Consider the following 14,399-nt stretch of genomic DNA (forward strand, 5'->3'; position numbering starts at 1 on the left):
AGTAATCGCGTCCGATAAATATAATATCATACATTCATGTCAAAAGTTAGACAAATATGTTAGTTCGTGTTTTATTATGTCACGGCATCGTGTACGACATACGGCTGTGAAAGTTAACGATCATAATGTTTTGGAAATATTTACGTTCATGTTTCAAATAGTGAACAGACTATAACAATAAATGAAGTACTCGGTACCTCGATTCTGTACTACTATCGACTACCGACAACCGGCTAGCTATCGAAATTTTGACATTTAGAATGCACTGCCAAAATGTTTCCTACGACACCCGTCAGAGGCGCTGATCAGATTTTCATACAAAATTTCTCGATGACAGGTCGGTTGTTGGTAGTCGATAGTAGTAGAGAATTGAGCTACGGGTCAGCTCGCATGTGTAACGTCGTTTTAATTATCAAGATAATTAAACAGCAGTCTGTTACTTTTTAATACAGTCCTATGTGTTCAAAAACATCTATGTATAAAATATAATAGCAAAAATGTCAAACCGTTTTAAAATCGTCTTAGTTTTAAGAAAGCATGATTAAATAAATAAATAAAGCACGCACATAGTAATGATAGATGTAATGAAGTGATAAGTGAATGATATGAATGTAATAACAATGACGATTTATGTTTCAGGGCGTAGCACATAATACCTATTTCTTACTATTCAGGTATCAACTCTATTAAGAGTGTTGTCACTCTACAAATGTTCAATACATTTGTGTAAACTGTTCTAAAAATAAATATCGAAACCTTATCAAACAAGGCCAAACAAAACAAAAACAAAGCCCCTCCAGCATTAAACGTAACCTTCACTCGCAAAACAAGTCCAAAATATCGTTGATACACCGATCCGTCATTTTCCGTCCGTCAAATACCAACTTTCGTCCATAATCGCCAACAAAATGGCTTCCAATTGGCCGAACGAGCGAGCAGTATCTACAAATCTATAGGGGATGTCGGGCAAAACGGAACACACTTGATAAATAGGACCTTTACAACAATATTGGGTTACAAACGGGACCTTTTGTCCCCATATTAGGACGGAAAGTCCACAATAGGAGCAAATTTTCTCACCTTCCTCTAAAGATTCAATTGAGATTACATATATTGAGACTATTACTTAAAATTGCCCGACATTTTGTTTGGCAAACACGCTTTCTAAGTCGACGATTCTTCAACTTGTTTATCGTGATATTATGTGGTTCGATATTGGAAATCTCTTGTTATTTTGCTTATGTTTATTTTCTTCAGAAATATTGGGGTTTCAGAATAACATATGAATAATAAACTTAGAAGTTTTCTTTTTATATTTTTTTGTTTAGAGCGAAACAATGTGAATGAAAAAATAACAATATATTTTGAGTTCAGAATATTTTCTTTTGTCAATATTTTTGTGTGTGGTATAAAAATACATAGAATAATATATAAGAGTATGTATAGAAGCAGTAAATAACCATGCTAAATCGTTTACAATCGACTCCTAATAAGGGCAATAAGTTCCCGCATGAAATAAGCATTACTCGCCTTTGACAGATGACTCGGCCAATTTTTCAAGACCTCCTCGCCACTGACTGGTACCTGAAATGCGTTCTTGGATGCTTAGAAAGGACAGATTAAGGTTGAATGGTCGTTTTTCTACACAATACGAACACCCTATGATATACGGGGGAGAATTTTATTTAATATCGCGTTATTGATTTATTACTTTGCTCGAGTGAGCGTTGGGGCCATATTGGCCCAGTTTCCCCCTAAATTGTGTTTAGTGACGTGTGTTGCTATGAATGCTGCCATTTTTCATTTTTTTTTACTTATTGTTGTTTTTGTGTATGTCAGTAGTTGTATTGTATGATCGGATATGTGAGTTCGATGAAATGGGGCAATGCATGATGTGAGAAATTAATGAAATAATATTAAATGCAAATTATTGGCAAAATAAAGAATTAAATAAGTTAATAGCATAATAGCAAGTACTGTGCAGGGTCAAAGATACACTTATTTAGAATTCTTTTTGAAACAATAATAATTGATAGTTAGCAATCTTTGACCCTGTACAATAGTATATATTAGATATTACTTAGCTTGATACGCATGCGTTGATTATGTGTCTCGACTCAAAAGCACGAAAAATATATTACCTGAAAAAGAGAAAAACAATGATTAACAAAAAATATACGACTCAGTTTCCTACAAAAAATTAAGTAAGTGTATTTTTTGAATAAGTATGGCTCTCGATAGAAGTGATATCAGTGATATATCGGCAGACAGCCAGTGCCATTGATGGAATCAACCTCAAGTCCTTCCGACAGAAAGTGCATTAATTGACCTACCACAGCTTTATAAAGAAAAAGGTCTAAAATAAGAAACAGTAATTTCTATCCAATATTATTTCAATGGTCTAACCCTAAAACAATCGACCATTATAATAACTATCATAACAATTTATTATTAGTCCAGTTCAACAAACACACAAACTCCTCTATATTCTATAATAAAACTAGGAATCAACTACATAACTTGTCTAAACAGAGAGAATGTGAGGCTTTCACGCTAGAACGAAGTTGGTAAACGTTCGTACATATTTTATGATTCGATGAATTGGTAACCAACAATGGAAGGATCTATTGAAGGTTTTTGTGTAACATCCTCTTTGTTATCGTAGAAGGCTGTATGTTTGGTCATTTTGATTAGTATTACGGCTACTAGTCATATAAAACCGTCTGAATGCAAGAAAATTTTGCTATTAGGATGGTGGTAATTTTTTTGTATTTTAGGCTTTTTGTAAGTATTAATTAATTTTCCTGCAAGCTAGTGTCAAAGATATATAAGTAGCTCAAAAAACCGACAGTTAATTGGCAGCAAGTAAGATATACTTTTGCTAATAGATTTCATGACCGACTCTACCTTACATATTTTTTTTACAAATCTAAGAAGGTAAAGTGGAAGACAACCACATTTTATCAATAAACTTAACATATATAATATCAAGTCCTAAGACTATTTAAGTTGGTAGAAACTAAATGACACTACTTGCGAATCTATGCAAACTTATTTCACTCTACCATCCATGTGTAAGACCATCTTGCCATATAAATATACCTGCCTGACCTTTTTGAAGAACTCCACCGATATGCTTTAAGGTTACACAATGGAGCACACAGTCGCAAGACCACCGCACATTTATATTCAATCTATTATTCCCCAACCAGGAAGTGTCAACCCTCAAATTGCAACATTCTAAGGGTACAAAACGTACCGGTTCGACAAACAGTAAGAAAATGAACAACCTGCCCGCGGCGGAAGGGTTAAATGGGGCCACGGAACAGGCGACGTATTGTGTTCAAGAAAGTAATTATGGACCCAATTGCATGTATTAATATTAATTGGTATTAATAAACTGAATTATAGGAATTTAAATATCAAAATTAAATGATGTGAAAATGAACTTTTCGATCTGTCTCTTATTTTCGATCTCTTTGTCTGATTATTATTAGGGTTGACGCAAAAGTAGAAGTAATGATAATCGGGTATCAGTCATCGCAAATATCCCATTAATCCTCCATTTATTTGGCTTCCTCAGACCCATTACCACGGCAAAAATAACTATAACAATTTTTTTAAACTACGAATAAAATTGCTCTTATGTCGTTACGAATACGTACATTTGAATACTTCTCGTACGATATGTATTCTTCGTCATAGAGTTAATGTCATTAAATCATGGTATACTATATTTATATAATACGTAGGTATTATAAAATAATAATACTTAAATCATATTAATTAAAGAAAAAAATACTTGTATGCCTATTTTACCACGGTATCCGACTGTGGTAAAATAGGCAAGTATTTTTTCTAGACTATCCAATAAATAAAGTATTGATTGCAAACTTGTCGAACACTTGTCAAAATTTGGTTTCTTAAGTTAAACGATATTTGTACAGTTAAATATATTATTAGACTGGCGCCTGGCCAAACTTATACTTGCATTAATCTGTAAGAACACAGTAGAAGAATCAAATCTTAATTTGAAAACTTATGATATTTTACTAAGTCCACAATCAAACCAAAGAATTATTCAAGCACTAATTAGTATCATTGCAAGTCAGTAATCAACTCAAAACAGAAGCAAAACAATATCTCAAAAATAATCGACAGTTACAAATAACACAAGTTATTACATACACTTGTCACAATGTAGTCGTTTCACTTCTGATAAAAAAGAACTCAAATCTTATCCAATACCTGACAGATCTTCAATAACTTTCTGATATTGATATTGAAATTCCTTTTCCAACACTCAATTTAAAACCAACCCTATAGCACAAAAAATAAGGTGTATTTTCCAACGGATGGTTGGGCTAGAGGTCAAGGTAACTTCAGGTCAAAAGGTTTGGTATATTAAATGAAAATATAAGACATGTGGGTGGAACTATTATGTTAGGAGTGATATATTTTCCAATTTGGCTACAGAGTAATAAAACAGCTTGTTAAGTATGGTTACTATTTATAGTTTTATTAGTAAAGTTTTGAAGAAAGAAAGTTTTGGTGAATGAAGCAAAGAAGTTTATAAGTCGCACCTAGTAGCGTTACTTGGTCCCTGCCTACCCTTATGGGAAAAAGCCGTGATTTTATGTATGTATAGTTAAATTTTCGGTTTAATATGTTCAGTTTTGAAGTGGTTCTTACAACATGTCGGTTAACTTAACTATCAAAATATTGAGACCAATTACGGGTGGCAGATAAATTCCCCAATTTTGCAATATTTCTGCATTTTCCAGGGAAGTATAGTACAAATTACCACATTTTTCTCACCCCATACTTTTCCCCTATTTATCATTGAAACACCTTCATATACCCTCTGAAACTATCAAACAACATTACATCAAGAACAACCACTAGCAATTTCCCGTCCACACAACTTACACCGTCACATATTTTTTACCAAGAGCCATATAATTTCCAGTTACGCATATAATCTAGTACTTATACTAATGTACTAGGTATAATGATCGTCTGCCACCCTTCGACCCTCAGTCTACAGTCTAGCACGCACTATTACACTTCGTCACGATAATGTTACGACAAAAACACTCATGGAAATTATTATAGGGTTTTTTTTCACCTTCGTAATATAGAGTCTGTGAAATTATGGTTTGTTGAAAAAGGGGGAAGGAAAAAATTTTGTTCTTTAAGAATAATTTACTTAAAATTACAAATTTATTTTAAAAAATAGTGGCCGTGAGTTACTTGCGAGTTATTTTTATAAGTCTCTGCTCCTTTCCAATCTCGTAGAATCTTCATAAATCGTAATCGGCTGTCGTGTCATTGTTGATTATGTATTATAAACTGACCTAATTTACTTACCGAAAAACAATGAATGCTGCTGACAAGAGGAAATGGGAAAAGGAAAAAATACCTGTATCACTAAAAAGAGAATCTCTAAGCTTCTGCAGAGTAATGTGTTTAAAAGAGTATTCTGAGAACCCTTGCTCTTCAAATCAACCGTCTAATTTACCCACTCCTAACAGTCCCGAAAAATTCAAATCTTGTCAATCACGCGATCCAATAACTCCGTGGGATATGAAACAATACAATATTCGTAGTAACCTCACCCCCTACGCCCCCTAAACCCCCTATTCCCTACGGCGCCCTTCAGGAAAACCCGACGATTCCGTCCGCATACGAATTCCTCTTACTTTTTCTGCCAACTGTTTTTCCTATATTTGATTTTTGCGTTATGAAGTCGCGAATATTTTATTAGGCCACGGTTGATGTTTTTCTTAGGATACAACTGCTAAGTTTGGATGCGGTATATTGCTACGTGGAAACGAGTAAACTAAGAACACGTGTCCATTAATTATGCATGTTCTCAGAAGAGAAAATGAACAGAGTGCGCAAAGATTTTCCCGAAGATGAAACTGGAAATATTGTTGATAGCAAAATTGAGGCTGAATTAGATTTTCCCCATCTAGGTTGTGACTGAATTAGATTCAAAAATTTGTGACTAAGTCAGATTTCATTCGATTAAGTGGATTTCATGTCATCCTAAAATTAAAAAATCAATGTTATGTCTGTTTTTCTGTAAACAACACAAGACTCGAAATAATCTATCAAAGTAAGTTTTACTCGATCATCGATTGAATAAATATACCCATGTTAATTCAGAGCTGTCATTTACTAGGTATATCACTAAAAACCCAATTTATTCTCCCGCAAAATCCTTCCTTTACCTCCCAAATACCGAGTCTATATCATAAGTTTATAACTTCTTGTGCTCATCCGAAACAGGTAAACAGTAGGTGCTCGCACTGTTTACTTCGAGCTTTTAGCGTGTGTTTGTGCAACAACACGCAAACACGATTCTAATGTATCTTTTGATGGGTTAGGTTTCCGTAAACCGAGGTATTTGAGGCAATCACTATTTTGGAAGGATTTTCTTGTGTGTCAGCAGTTCAATATTGTTTTTCAACATTTGTTTGGCTGTTAAGAAACGTTTTATTTCGTAGCTAATACATGGTAATTGAGATCTATGTTTTGACGAAAATCGGTATCATACCACCTCTGCCTTGGGGTGTGATAGGCGTGCGAAACATGGTAACTAATATTCTTTACAAGATGTTATGAGAAGAATATGAGTCGGTGTTATGTGTTTGTTAGTAAGTATGTTTAAAAAATGACCACTGTCGATAAGTTGAATAATTGTTCTGTATGAAGCTCGAAGCTATGGCAACGGCAAGAACATAATCTTAACTTTTGCTTCCTATAACGCTTTCGGTATTATTTCCAGTACAAGGGAAAATAAGTCTCAATATAACTTAAACATAATAATTACTGAATGAAAGCATAAGTATATCTACCAATCATATTTATTTAGCTCAATCAACCCGACCACAATTTTCCCAAATAACAATTCAACTAGGCCCAGAAAACAATTTCAGACAAACCTATCAAAATATCAACAATAATAATATTCTCGAACAAAACAATAACTCAAATGACCAAGTTAAATAAAAACTTTGATAATACTAAGTCAATATCAGTTGGCAAATTATCAACACAAATATGAGGGTAGTTAGACAAACAGAACTTTGATGGGATATGACTATGATCGAGTATAGTGATTGAGTCGCGAGCATTGATCGAGTCATGAGAATAGATCGAGTTTCAAAGGACACCTATTGTTTGAGTTTTGTTCTATTTGATGTGTTAATTGAGTCAATGTTAGTGTAGTTTGATGACTTATCAAAGATTTTCTTTTGTTCTAGACAGTTTTATTTTTGTTTTTATCTTTATTTAGCTTTTGTTGTCCCGCTGGGGATAATATACCTTTATTGTCTGTTTTCAATGAAGCATATTATTTGTTAATTTGTGCAGATTCTTTTGTGTGCTACTATTAACAGGTATTTCTTTCTTATGTTTGGTTCTGATTGACGTCATTTCAATGCAGTAAAATTAATATTTCTACAATAACCTCAGTCACAAAGAATTTAAATAAAACAGCAACTATTCACTGGATATTTTATCGGATAAAAATGGATGACTCCCGCTGCAGAATGTAAATATTTCATTTATTATCCCATCTATAATAATCAATTAGTATCCATACATCGAAAAAAAGAATTCTCCATAAAAAATAAGTAATAAAAGTCTGAAACACTGATAATCATTGAACCACTTTTCAGAACCTAAGATATTGCCGATATAACGCACGCATTAATTCCAATTTATGACTCACTACTTCAAACCGAAATCACCTTTATAACTTTTCCAATAGAGTCGAAAATCTAATGGCGATTGCAAAGTCGTTGAATACGAAATTTACAACTACCCGTCATAAGTAAAACGTCTTAAGGAATGAGATATGAGGTCTATCTTTATTCATTTTGACATACCGCATCGGATTGGCCGTAATATTTGTCAAAATGTGTTTTATAGACCCTCTTTCCTTTTAAAGTTTTGTTAGAGACGATGTAATACACGAAAACTTTGGTAAGAGGTGTATAAGTAATTTTGTTGATATGCTCATAGGAATTTAACTCGTGATTTAAATGCAAAAGGACGTATGTGACTCTATGTTATTTGTATCTTAAGTCATTCTTCCATTTAGTAAAAGCGTATGTGGTATCACTAACCAACAGTAGTTTTGATGCACACCTACAGAATTTTAGGTTCATGTTTAGAATATCGTTATTTATATAAATACATCTGAAAATATAATAAAATATTATGTAACGTGTAAATTATTTAACTCAAACACATCACATTAACCAAAAAAACCATTCAAAATCTAATATAAGACCGTGAAAAACCTTTATTTGCAGGCGTCTAATTACTAAAACGCTCGAAATATCCACTCGCGACATTAACGAGCACATCGGGCGTGCAATAATAAAACAGATTCAAAGCGTCTGTAACAAACCGTAAGTAATTACAACAATAATTATTAATAGTCGATCAGAGGAGCGTTAAGTCCCCTACCAGTCTAATTGCAGTTACTAACAATGGTACGGAGCAAATGGTTCGAAAAATTACGCACTATTGTACAGGCGTGACTTTCTTGGGACTGTATTTTGTAAGTGCACGATATTTTATAGTTGGTCTTTTGTAGCGTCTTTTTAAAACTATAGGTTATGATTAAATTCGTAGTAATAATTTGTTGAAATGAGCTGGAGAACTAGTATACTAACAATAATGACCACTTAAAGGGAAAAATCTTGAAAAAAGAATTGTATGCGTCGGAGCTTCAGTTCTTGCAGGGAAGCAGCACTTGCCTAGGATGCCCCTTGTGATGGGACTGGATTCTAATCGCTGTATAGCAGAAAATCAAATAAATAAAACATAAACTAGCTTTTATAATGGTTATTTCCTTTACGAAATTTTCACAAAGAAATATCGGTGTATTTAGTATAATGAATGTGAAAAGAAATCCTTTGTTCGGTTTCCACGTACAGGCAGTAGATTTTATAAAAAAGTAGCTTTAAACAGGAAGCATTGTTCTGTTCTACATAACACATGCTAAAGGAGATCGGCAGATTTCGTACAGCTTAAAGTTTGTGTTGTTTCGTAACAGAATTTGTACCACTTATTAAGGGGACTAAGTCACTTATTTTTATTTGGGAGTATTATTTTTAGAAGTCCGGATTAATTAGAAAGTATTTGTTTATTTAAATAATATTTTTTGGTCTATGGCTTATATTTGTTGACAACTAAAGAAAAAGAAAATCTCATGAGACGTCACTGTTAGTCTGACGTCTACGCATCCGCTAATTTGCTGTTGTTTTGGATTGTGGTTTTGACAGCATCTGAACAATTTAGCGAACTATCGGGGCTTCTTAAAATGGACATAACTTTTACCTCCCAACTTTTAAAAATATAATAATTTTAAAATAAGCTTGTCTATCATATTAGCTACCAATTTAAACAAAAAGTAAACCTAAACATGACATTTTATAAGCTGTACGAATTCTTCATACAAACCTGCCGTTCGCCTTTGTGCCTGAAGAATATATTATTAAGACATTTATTTCTAGTCTCTTCCTACCCCTATGGGAAAAGGCGTGATTTTATGTATGTACATGTACGTAAAATGTTACATAATTTCAAATAAATTAATATTATTATTGTAAGCCTGTATCGTCCCACTGCTGGGCAAAGGCCTCCCTCATGGCTCTCCACTGCAAACGAAATAAATTAATAAACTAGGTACAAATTAATTATTTCCTAGAATTTCTGAATAAAAAACCAAATTCAGCTTCGTGTATTTACATACAGAACCTTCCTTTCCGTAAATAAGGCTTGAATTCAAGGAAATCGTTGCTTGTATTGTGTACATATTCAAATATGTACGTCTGACATTTTGTCAATTTCGAGAATAAGCCCCTTGACTTAACATTGTTAATTGCGCGACACAGATGGGACCAAGATTCATCAATGGGGATCCATTTTCTACAACAGAAAATGAACTTTATAATTACAAGTGGAAAGTTCATTTTATATTGTGTGCTTAGAACCAGTGCAAAATACTTGACAGATAAATATCAAACTCGAGTGTTTACGGAAGCTCCCGAAATTAGCGAAAAGTCAAAAGATGTGTTTTGGAAATTTTGAGTGTTACAGAAATAACAATATTTTGGAATTAAATTAGCTTATGTGGCTTACATTCTGTTTTTAGATTGAGTAAGAAGTTAAAAGCCTTTTTGAAGAGAATGAAGATGTAAAATTATAGACTTGTTATACGCCTAAAATCTTTAAGCTCTCAAATCGGTAAGAAATATCAAAAAGAATCACTACACATAAAAATACATTCTTCTATCTAGACACCCAGCAGACCTTATTTCAATCAAATTCAATTGCTATATTGGTAGGAGACCAGTGAACGTCTCGTGGTGCAATCCTTACGAACTTCCCTTATACCATCGGACCGCCGTCTACGAGTACCAAAACTAAATAACTTAGTACTAAAATAATCTCAATCCAATGTCCTTAATACACTTTGCACTCAAAAGGGCATAGGAAACAGCCCAGCGATGGGACAGTCATGGCAAAAACATAACTAAGAGGGAATTTTTAATGAATTAATGAGTTTCCCGACAAGGCTTACATCACTCGTTATTTATGAAGGCTTTCAGGCTTCACTCAGTTTCTGCATTTCATGGTTTCCCATTATTTTTCCGTGTATGAAAAATAATTTTTAAAAACATCCCCCTGAATGATGGATTTTGGGACGAATTTTTCAGAATAACCCCTTTTTTGTTTGTAACTCTTTTAAATGGGTTTCAGTTGTTTTTAAAAAATGTGCATTTTTATTGGAAAATTCGTACTGTTGTATATTTTTGATGCGTAAAATATTTTATGCTGACTCTTGGTCATTGGTATTTGGTTTCTCGATTAAACTATTGCGAAGCGCAATCTATTAGGTCATCAGTAACTCCTGTTCGTGTATCGGTACAGTCACGAGGATATATACGTGTATGCTATAATACTTTCGAACGTAGCAGCAACGGATAAAAATGGTCTGTAGTAAATCAATTATGTTAATACAGTGGTTAATACGTAAAAATTAATCGTCCCAAATGCAGTGATTATATTATTTTAATTCATGAACGACTTCCACACGATAACACACAATGAACACCCGGACATAGCACTATGTTTGTAGTTAAAACAAATCACGAGAGAGTTGTTCCAACTAAAATAATAACTACCCACTAGTTATTATTTTGACGATACCAGTAAAATGGTTACTATTTTACTATCTACTAAGAAAGCCTCTAGCTAAGGATGGAAGAGTAAGGTTGTAGGCAGATTACTATCTAACACTGCCTCCTTAATAAGTGTACAAATCAATTCCCAGTCTATTGTGATATAATGATAACTACGTAGCAGTCCCGTTATCAATTCCTCAAATCTATTTCATGACTGTAAATAAAACACTTCATTTAGATCGCGTAGCATCGCCGTCCTTCCTAAGTTTTACATCATTATTTATTCCCACGACTGTACTTTGACACGTTATTTACAGAACTCGTATCCACGTAATTTCGCAAGCAAGTCACAGGTTAGATTTATCTACCAGTTAAATACTAAACTAGGAACTGGTGATGTCACTGAGGCGAACGAACCTTAATTATGTTCAGGTACTTGGTTAATATTAAGTTAGTATTCAAATCTAGCATGTAAATACTTAAGGGGATAGGCAACGTAATTATGCACTTATATATTTATTTTAGTATGTTGTATGAAAGTAGAGGGTAGACTTCTTAAACTTTTAGTGTGAACACAAAGAAGAAAGAAGTGTGAAGACTGTGCACTTTTTCTGTTCATATTCTAAATTTTTAGTTTTATATTGTGGCCAGATTTTTTATAAAAAAGAAAGCCAATTATTGGATTTCTTTAAAACTTATATCAAATTTGAAATAAATCAAGAATGTCAGACATAATTACTTGAACTAGTCTAAATACTATGTACTCTTTACTCTAGATATTTAAAAAATCCATTCGATTAATCAGGGTATCCAAACAAATAATCCAAACATTTTTGTATCCGGGATTTGAAGCTAGGCTCAAAAATATCAGTCGGTGACTTCAAGGCAGTCTAGTCTTTTAAAAGTTTTATTAAAAATCTTCCTATCAACATATTTGTCAAATATAAATACCAATAAATTAATAATTAAAGTCCACTAAATCATTCTTGTATAAAAATGTTAATGAAATAAAAACCAGTTTTAGAATGGATAAAAAGAAATATTGTCCAAATTAACAATAATTTGTTAGACTAATATTTCAACGGGAGGTAAAAAAACTGAAATATGATACTCTAAAGCCAGATGCGACCACGAGTGGGCATAAATGTTCATCGAAAAAGGATGTTATTTATAATATTATAAGTTTAGACAATAGCAAAATCAAATTTATGTTATGACCACCTTATATCTGCGTTTCTATAATAGCCTATTATCTTTCCCATAATCTAATCTATCACCAAGCCTAAGTTCATCCAAATCGATTCAGCTGCTTTAATTAAATAAAACAAGACCAAATATTTTTCCGATCCACCAAAAAATATTTCGAGTCTCATTGTACTTTGTGTCCGTTGTTTGTATGTTTGTAAAAGTCCCCGCCACACAAGAGCAATTCTTAGTGCGGGAGTAGTCTTCCAATTAGAAAAAATAAAATATATTTAAAAATAACCAAAAACCATAGGAACTTGTCACTTGTCTAAAATTCACGCTTATGAGTACATGTATTTAAGTATCTACTAGACCAAACGGTTTTATTTTAGTAGTATCAAAACGTATTCTCAAAACACACACAAACACACTTATTACTACAAATAGCTACAAACATACAAATCAATAGCGTTACATAAGTGCAGTGAAAGGCTCAGGTCGGGACTCGACCCCGCGACCTCGCCCTCAACATAACTACTCAACACTTGAATCGAACTGATATGGCGATTGTACAATTATGTCTTAATGTTTTACACAAAGAAATTTAGTTATTACATAAATATTGCTTTTTGTTATGTAATATGATATTATTTTAACTTTAACTTTTGTACTAAAATAGGCTGAAGGTGCTTTTTAAACAGTAAAGATTTGTTTTAAACATACATAAGTGATTCTGCAGCAGTGTATAGTTTTTTTGCAAAAAAGAAAATCTAACTCACAAAAAAGGTGTCCTAATGTTGCTTGCTAGCTCCTGCTTGCCCGGACCTTTGACTATCTAAATCATCATTTATATTTGGTATTGTTAATGGTCAAACTAGTGTCAATGTTGTTCGAGCCGCCCGCAAGGCTTTTGACATGGGTTAACTGCTATTTTAGTATACATCTTCTTATGATACCTCCGGAGCACGAAAAGCCCAGTTCAAATACCACTAGGCGAATCAATGCAATGTCTATAGTTTTTTGGTAGTGTAGAATTTAAAGCCTAGGTAGCAATGGAATAACGGGTTATATTTTATGCAACTTAAAAGCAGTGAGCAGTCTTTTAAAAACCGATTAAATACTAAGCCCGATACACACGTACACTAACTCACAACAGATAATATCTGTCTATCATTACGATATAGTACATTAACACAATCACTGTAATTAAGGTCTAACTATACACGACAGCGTTCTTCACGCTTGTCCGATTAAATATCAGACTGTTGTGTTTATGCAAAAACGCCAAACAAAAAAGTTTGGTTCTTGAATTCTTTTGCGCATATTGTTAGGGTTTGAAATCTTAACTTTGATAACTTTTAAACTCTCGCGTTGCATGTTTAATGTATAATAGAATACGGGAATACTCTGACTGACTCAGCCTGCGACCACGGCGAGTGCAACCTGCGCCGAAACGTTAGGCATTTTAAGGTAAAATGCGTGTTCCCGTTAATTCCCGTATTCTATTACATCTTACCTTTGAATTAATATAAAGAGTGTAATAATGATATTTTTTAAAGCCTTAAATGTTTAAAGCGAGTAAAGTAAGTCAGACCCTTGGCCAGCAGTGGAACAGCCAAGGTAAAATCAAAAGTTGTTAACAATGGAAAATTTGAAGTGAAATTGATTATTTTTTTTTTTTTATCTTTAGCGCTCTTGATCTAGGACACGTAATATAATGTAGGATATTTTATGTTACGTTGTGGACTCCGTGACGCAGTGTTAAATTCCGCCTAACATTGCAAGAACGTTGTAAGTTCCATACTAAACTTTTTGTACTTTTTGTGCAGTAAATATTTCCGCTACAAGATTAATTTATAATACATAATTATATTATTTTGCATAATTTATAATATATTTATGCAAAAATTTAAATTTGTAACCCACATTACTCAATTACATCTCATCTCAAATTGGTTATGTGTTCCATCAACTGTCATCCCAGCAAAAACATTACATACATTT

At 33.2% G+C, this 14,399-nt stretch overlaps 1 protein-coding gene across 3 annotated transcripts in view; it reads right to left on the reverse strand.

Moving 5' to 3' along the window:
- Window positions 1–14,399, reverse strand: part of LOC142983788 (uncharacterized) — a 631,218-nt gene that overhangs the window by 318,009 nt on the left and 298,810 nt on the right. For 2 of the 3 annotated variants that reach the window (XM_076130844.1, XM_076130845.1), the window contains exon 3: window positions 1,531–1,584. The exons of the other annotated variant lie outside the window; for it this stretch is intronic. In XM_076130844.1, coding sequence (XP_075986959.1) covers window positions 1,531–1,584 — 54 coding nt within the window. The remainder of the gene's footprint in view (window positions 1–1,530; window positions 1,585–14,399) is intronic. 3 annotated transcript variants of the gene reach the window in all.

Source organism: Anticarsia gemmatalis, chromosome 25 (genome assembly GCF_050436995.1).
Source record: "Anticarsia gemmatalis isolate Benzon Research Colony breed Stoneville strain chromosome 25, ilAntGemm2 primary, whole genome shotgun sequence".
Classification (NCBI taxonomy): Eukaryota; Metazoa; Arthropoda; class Insecta; order Lepidoptera; family Erebidae; genus Anticarsia; species Anticarsia gemmatalis.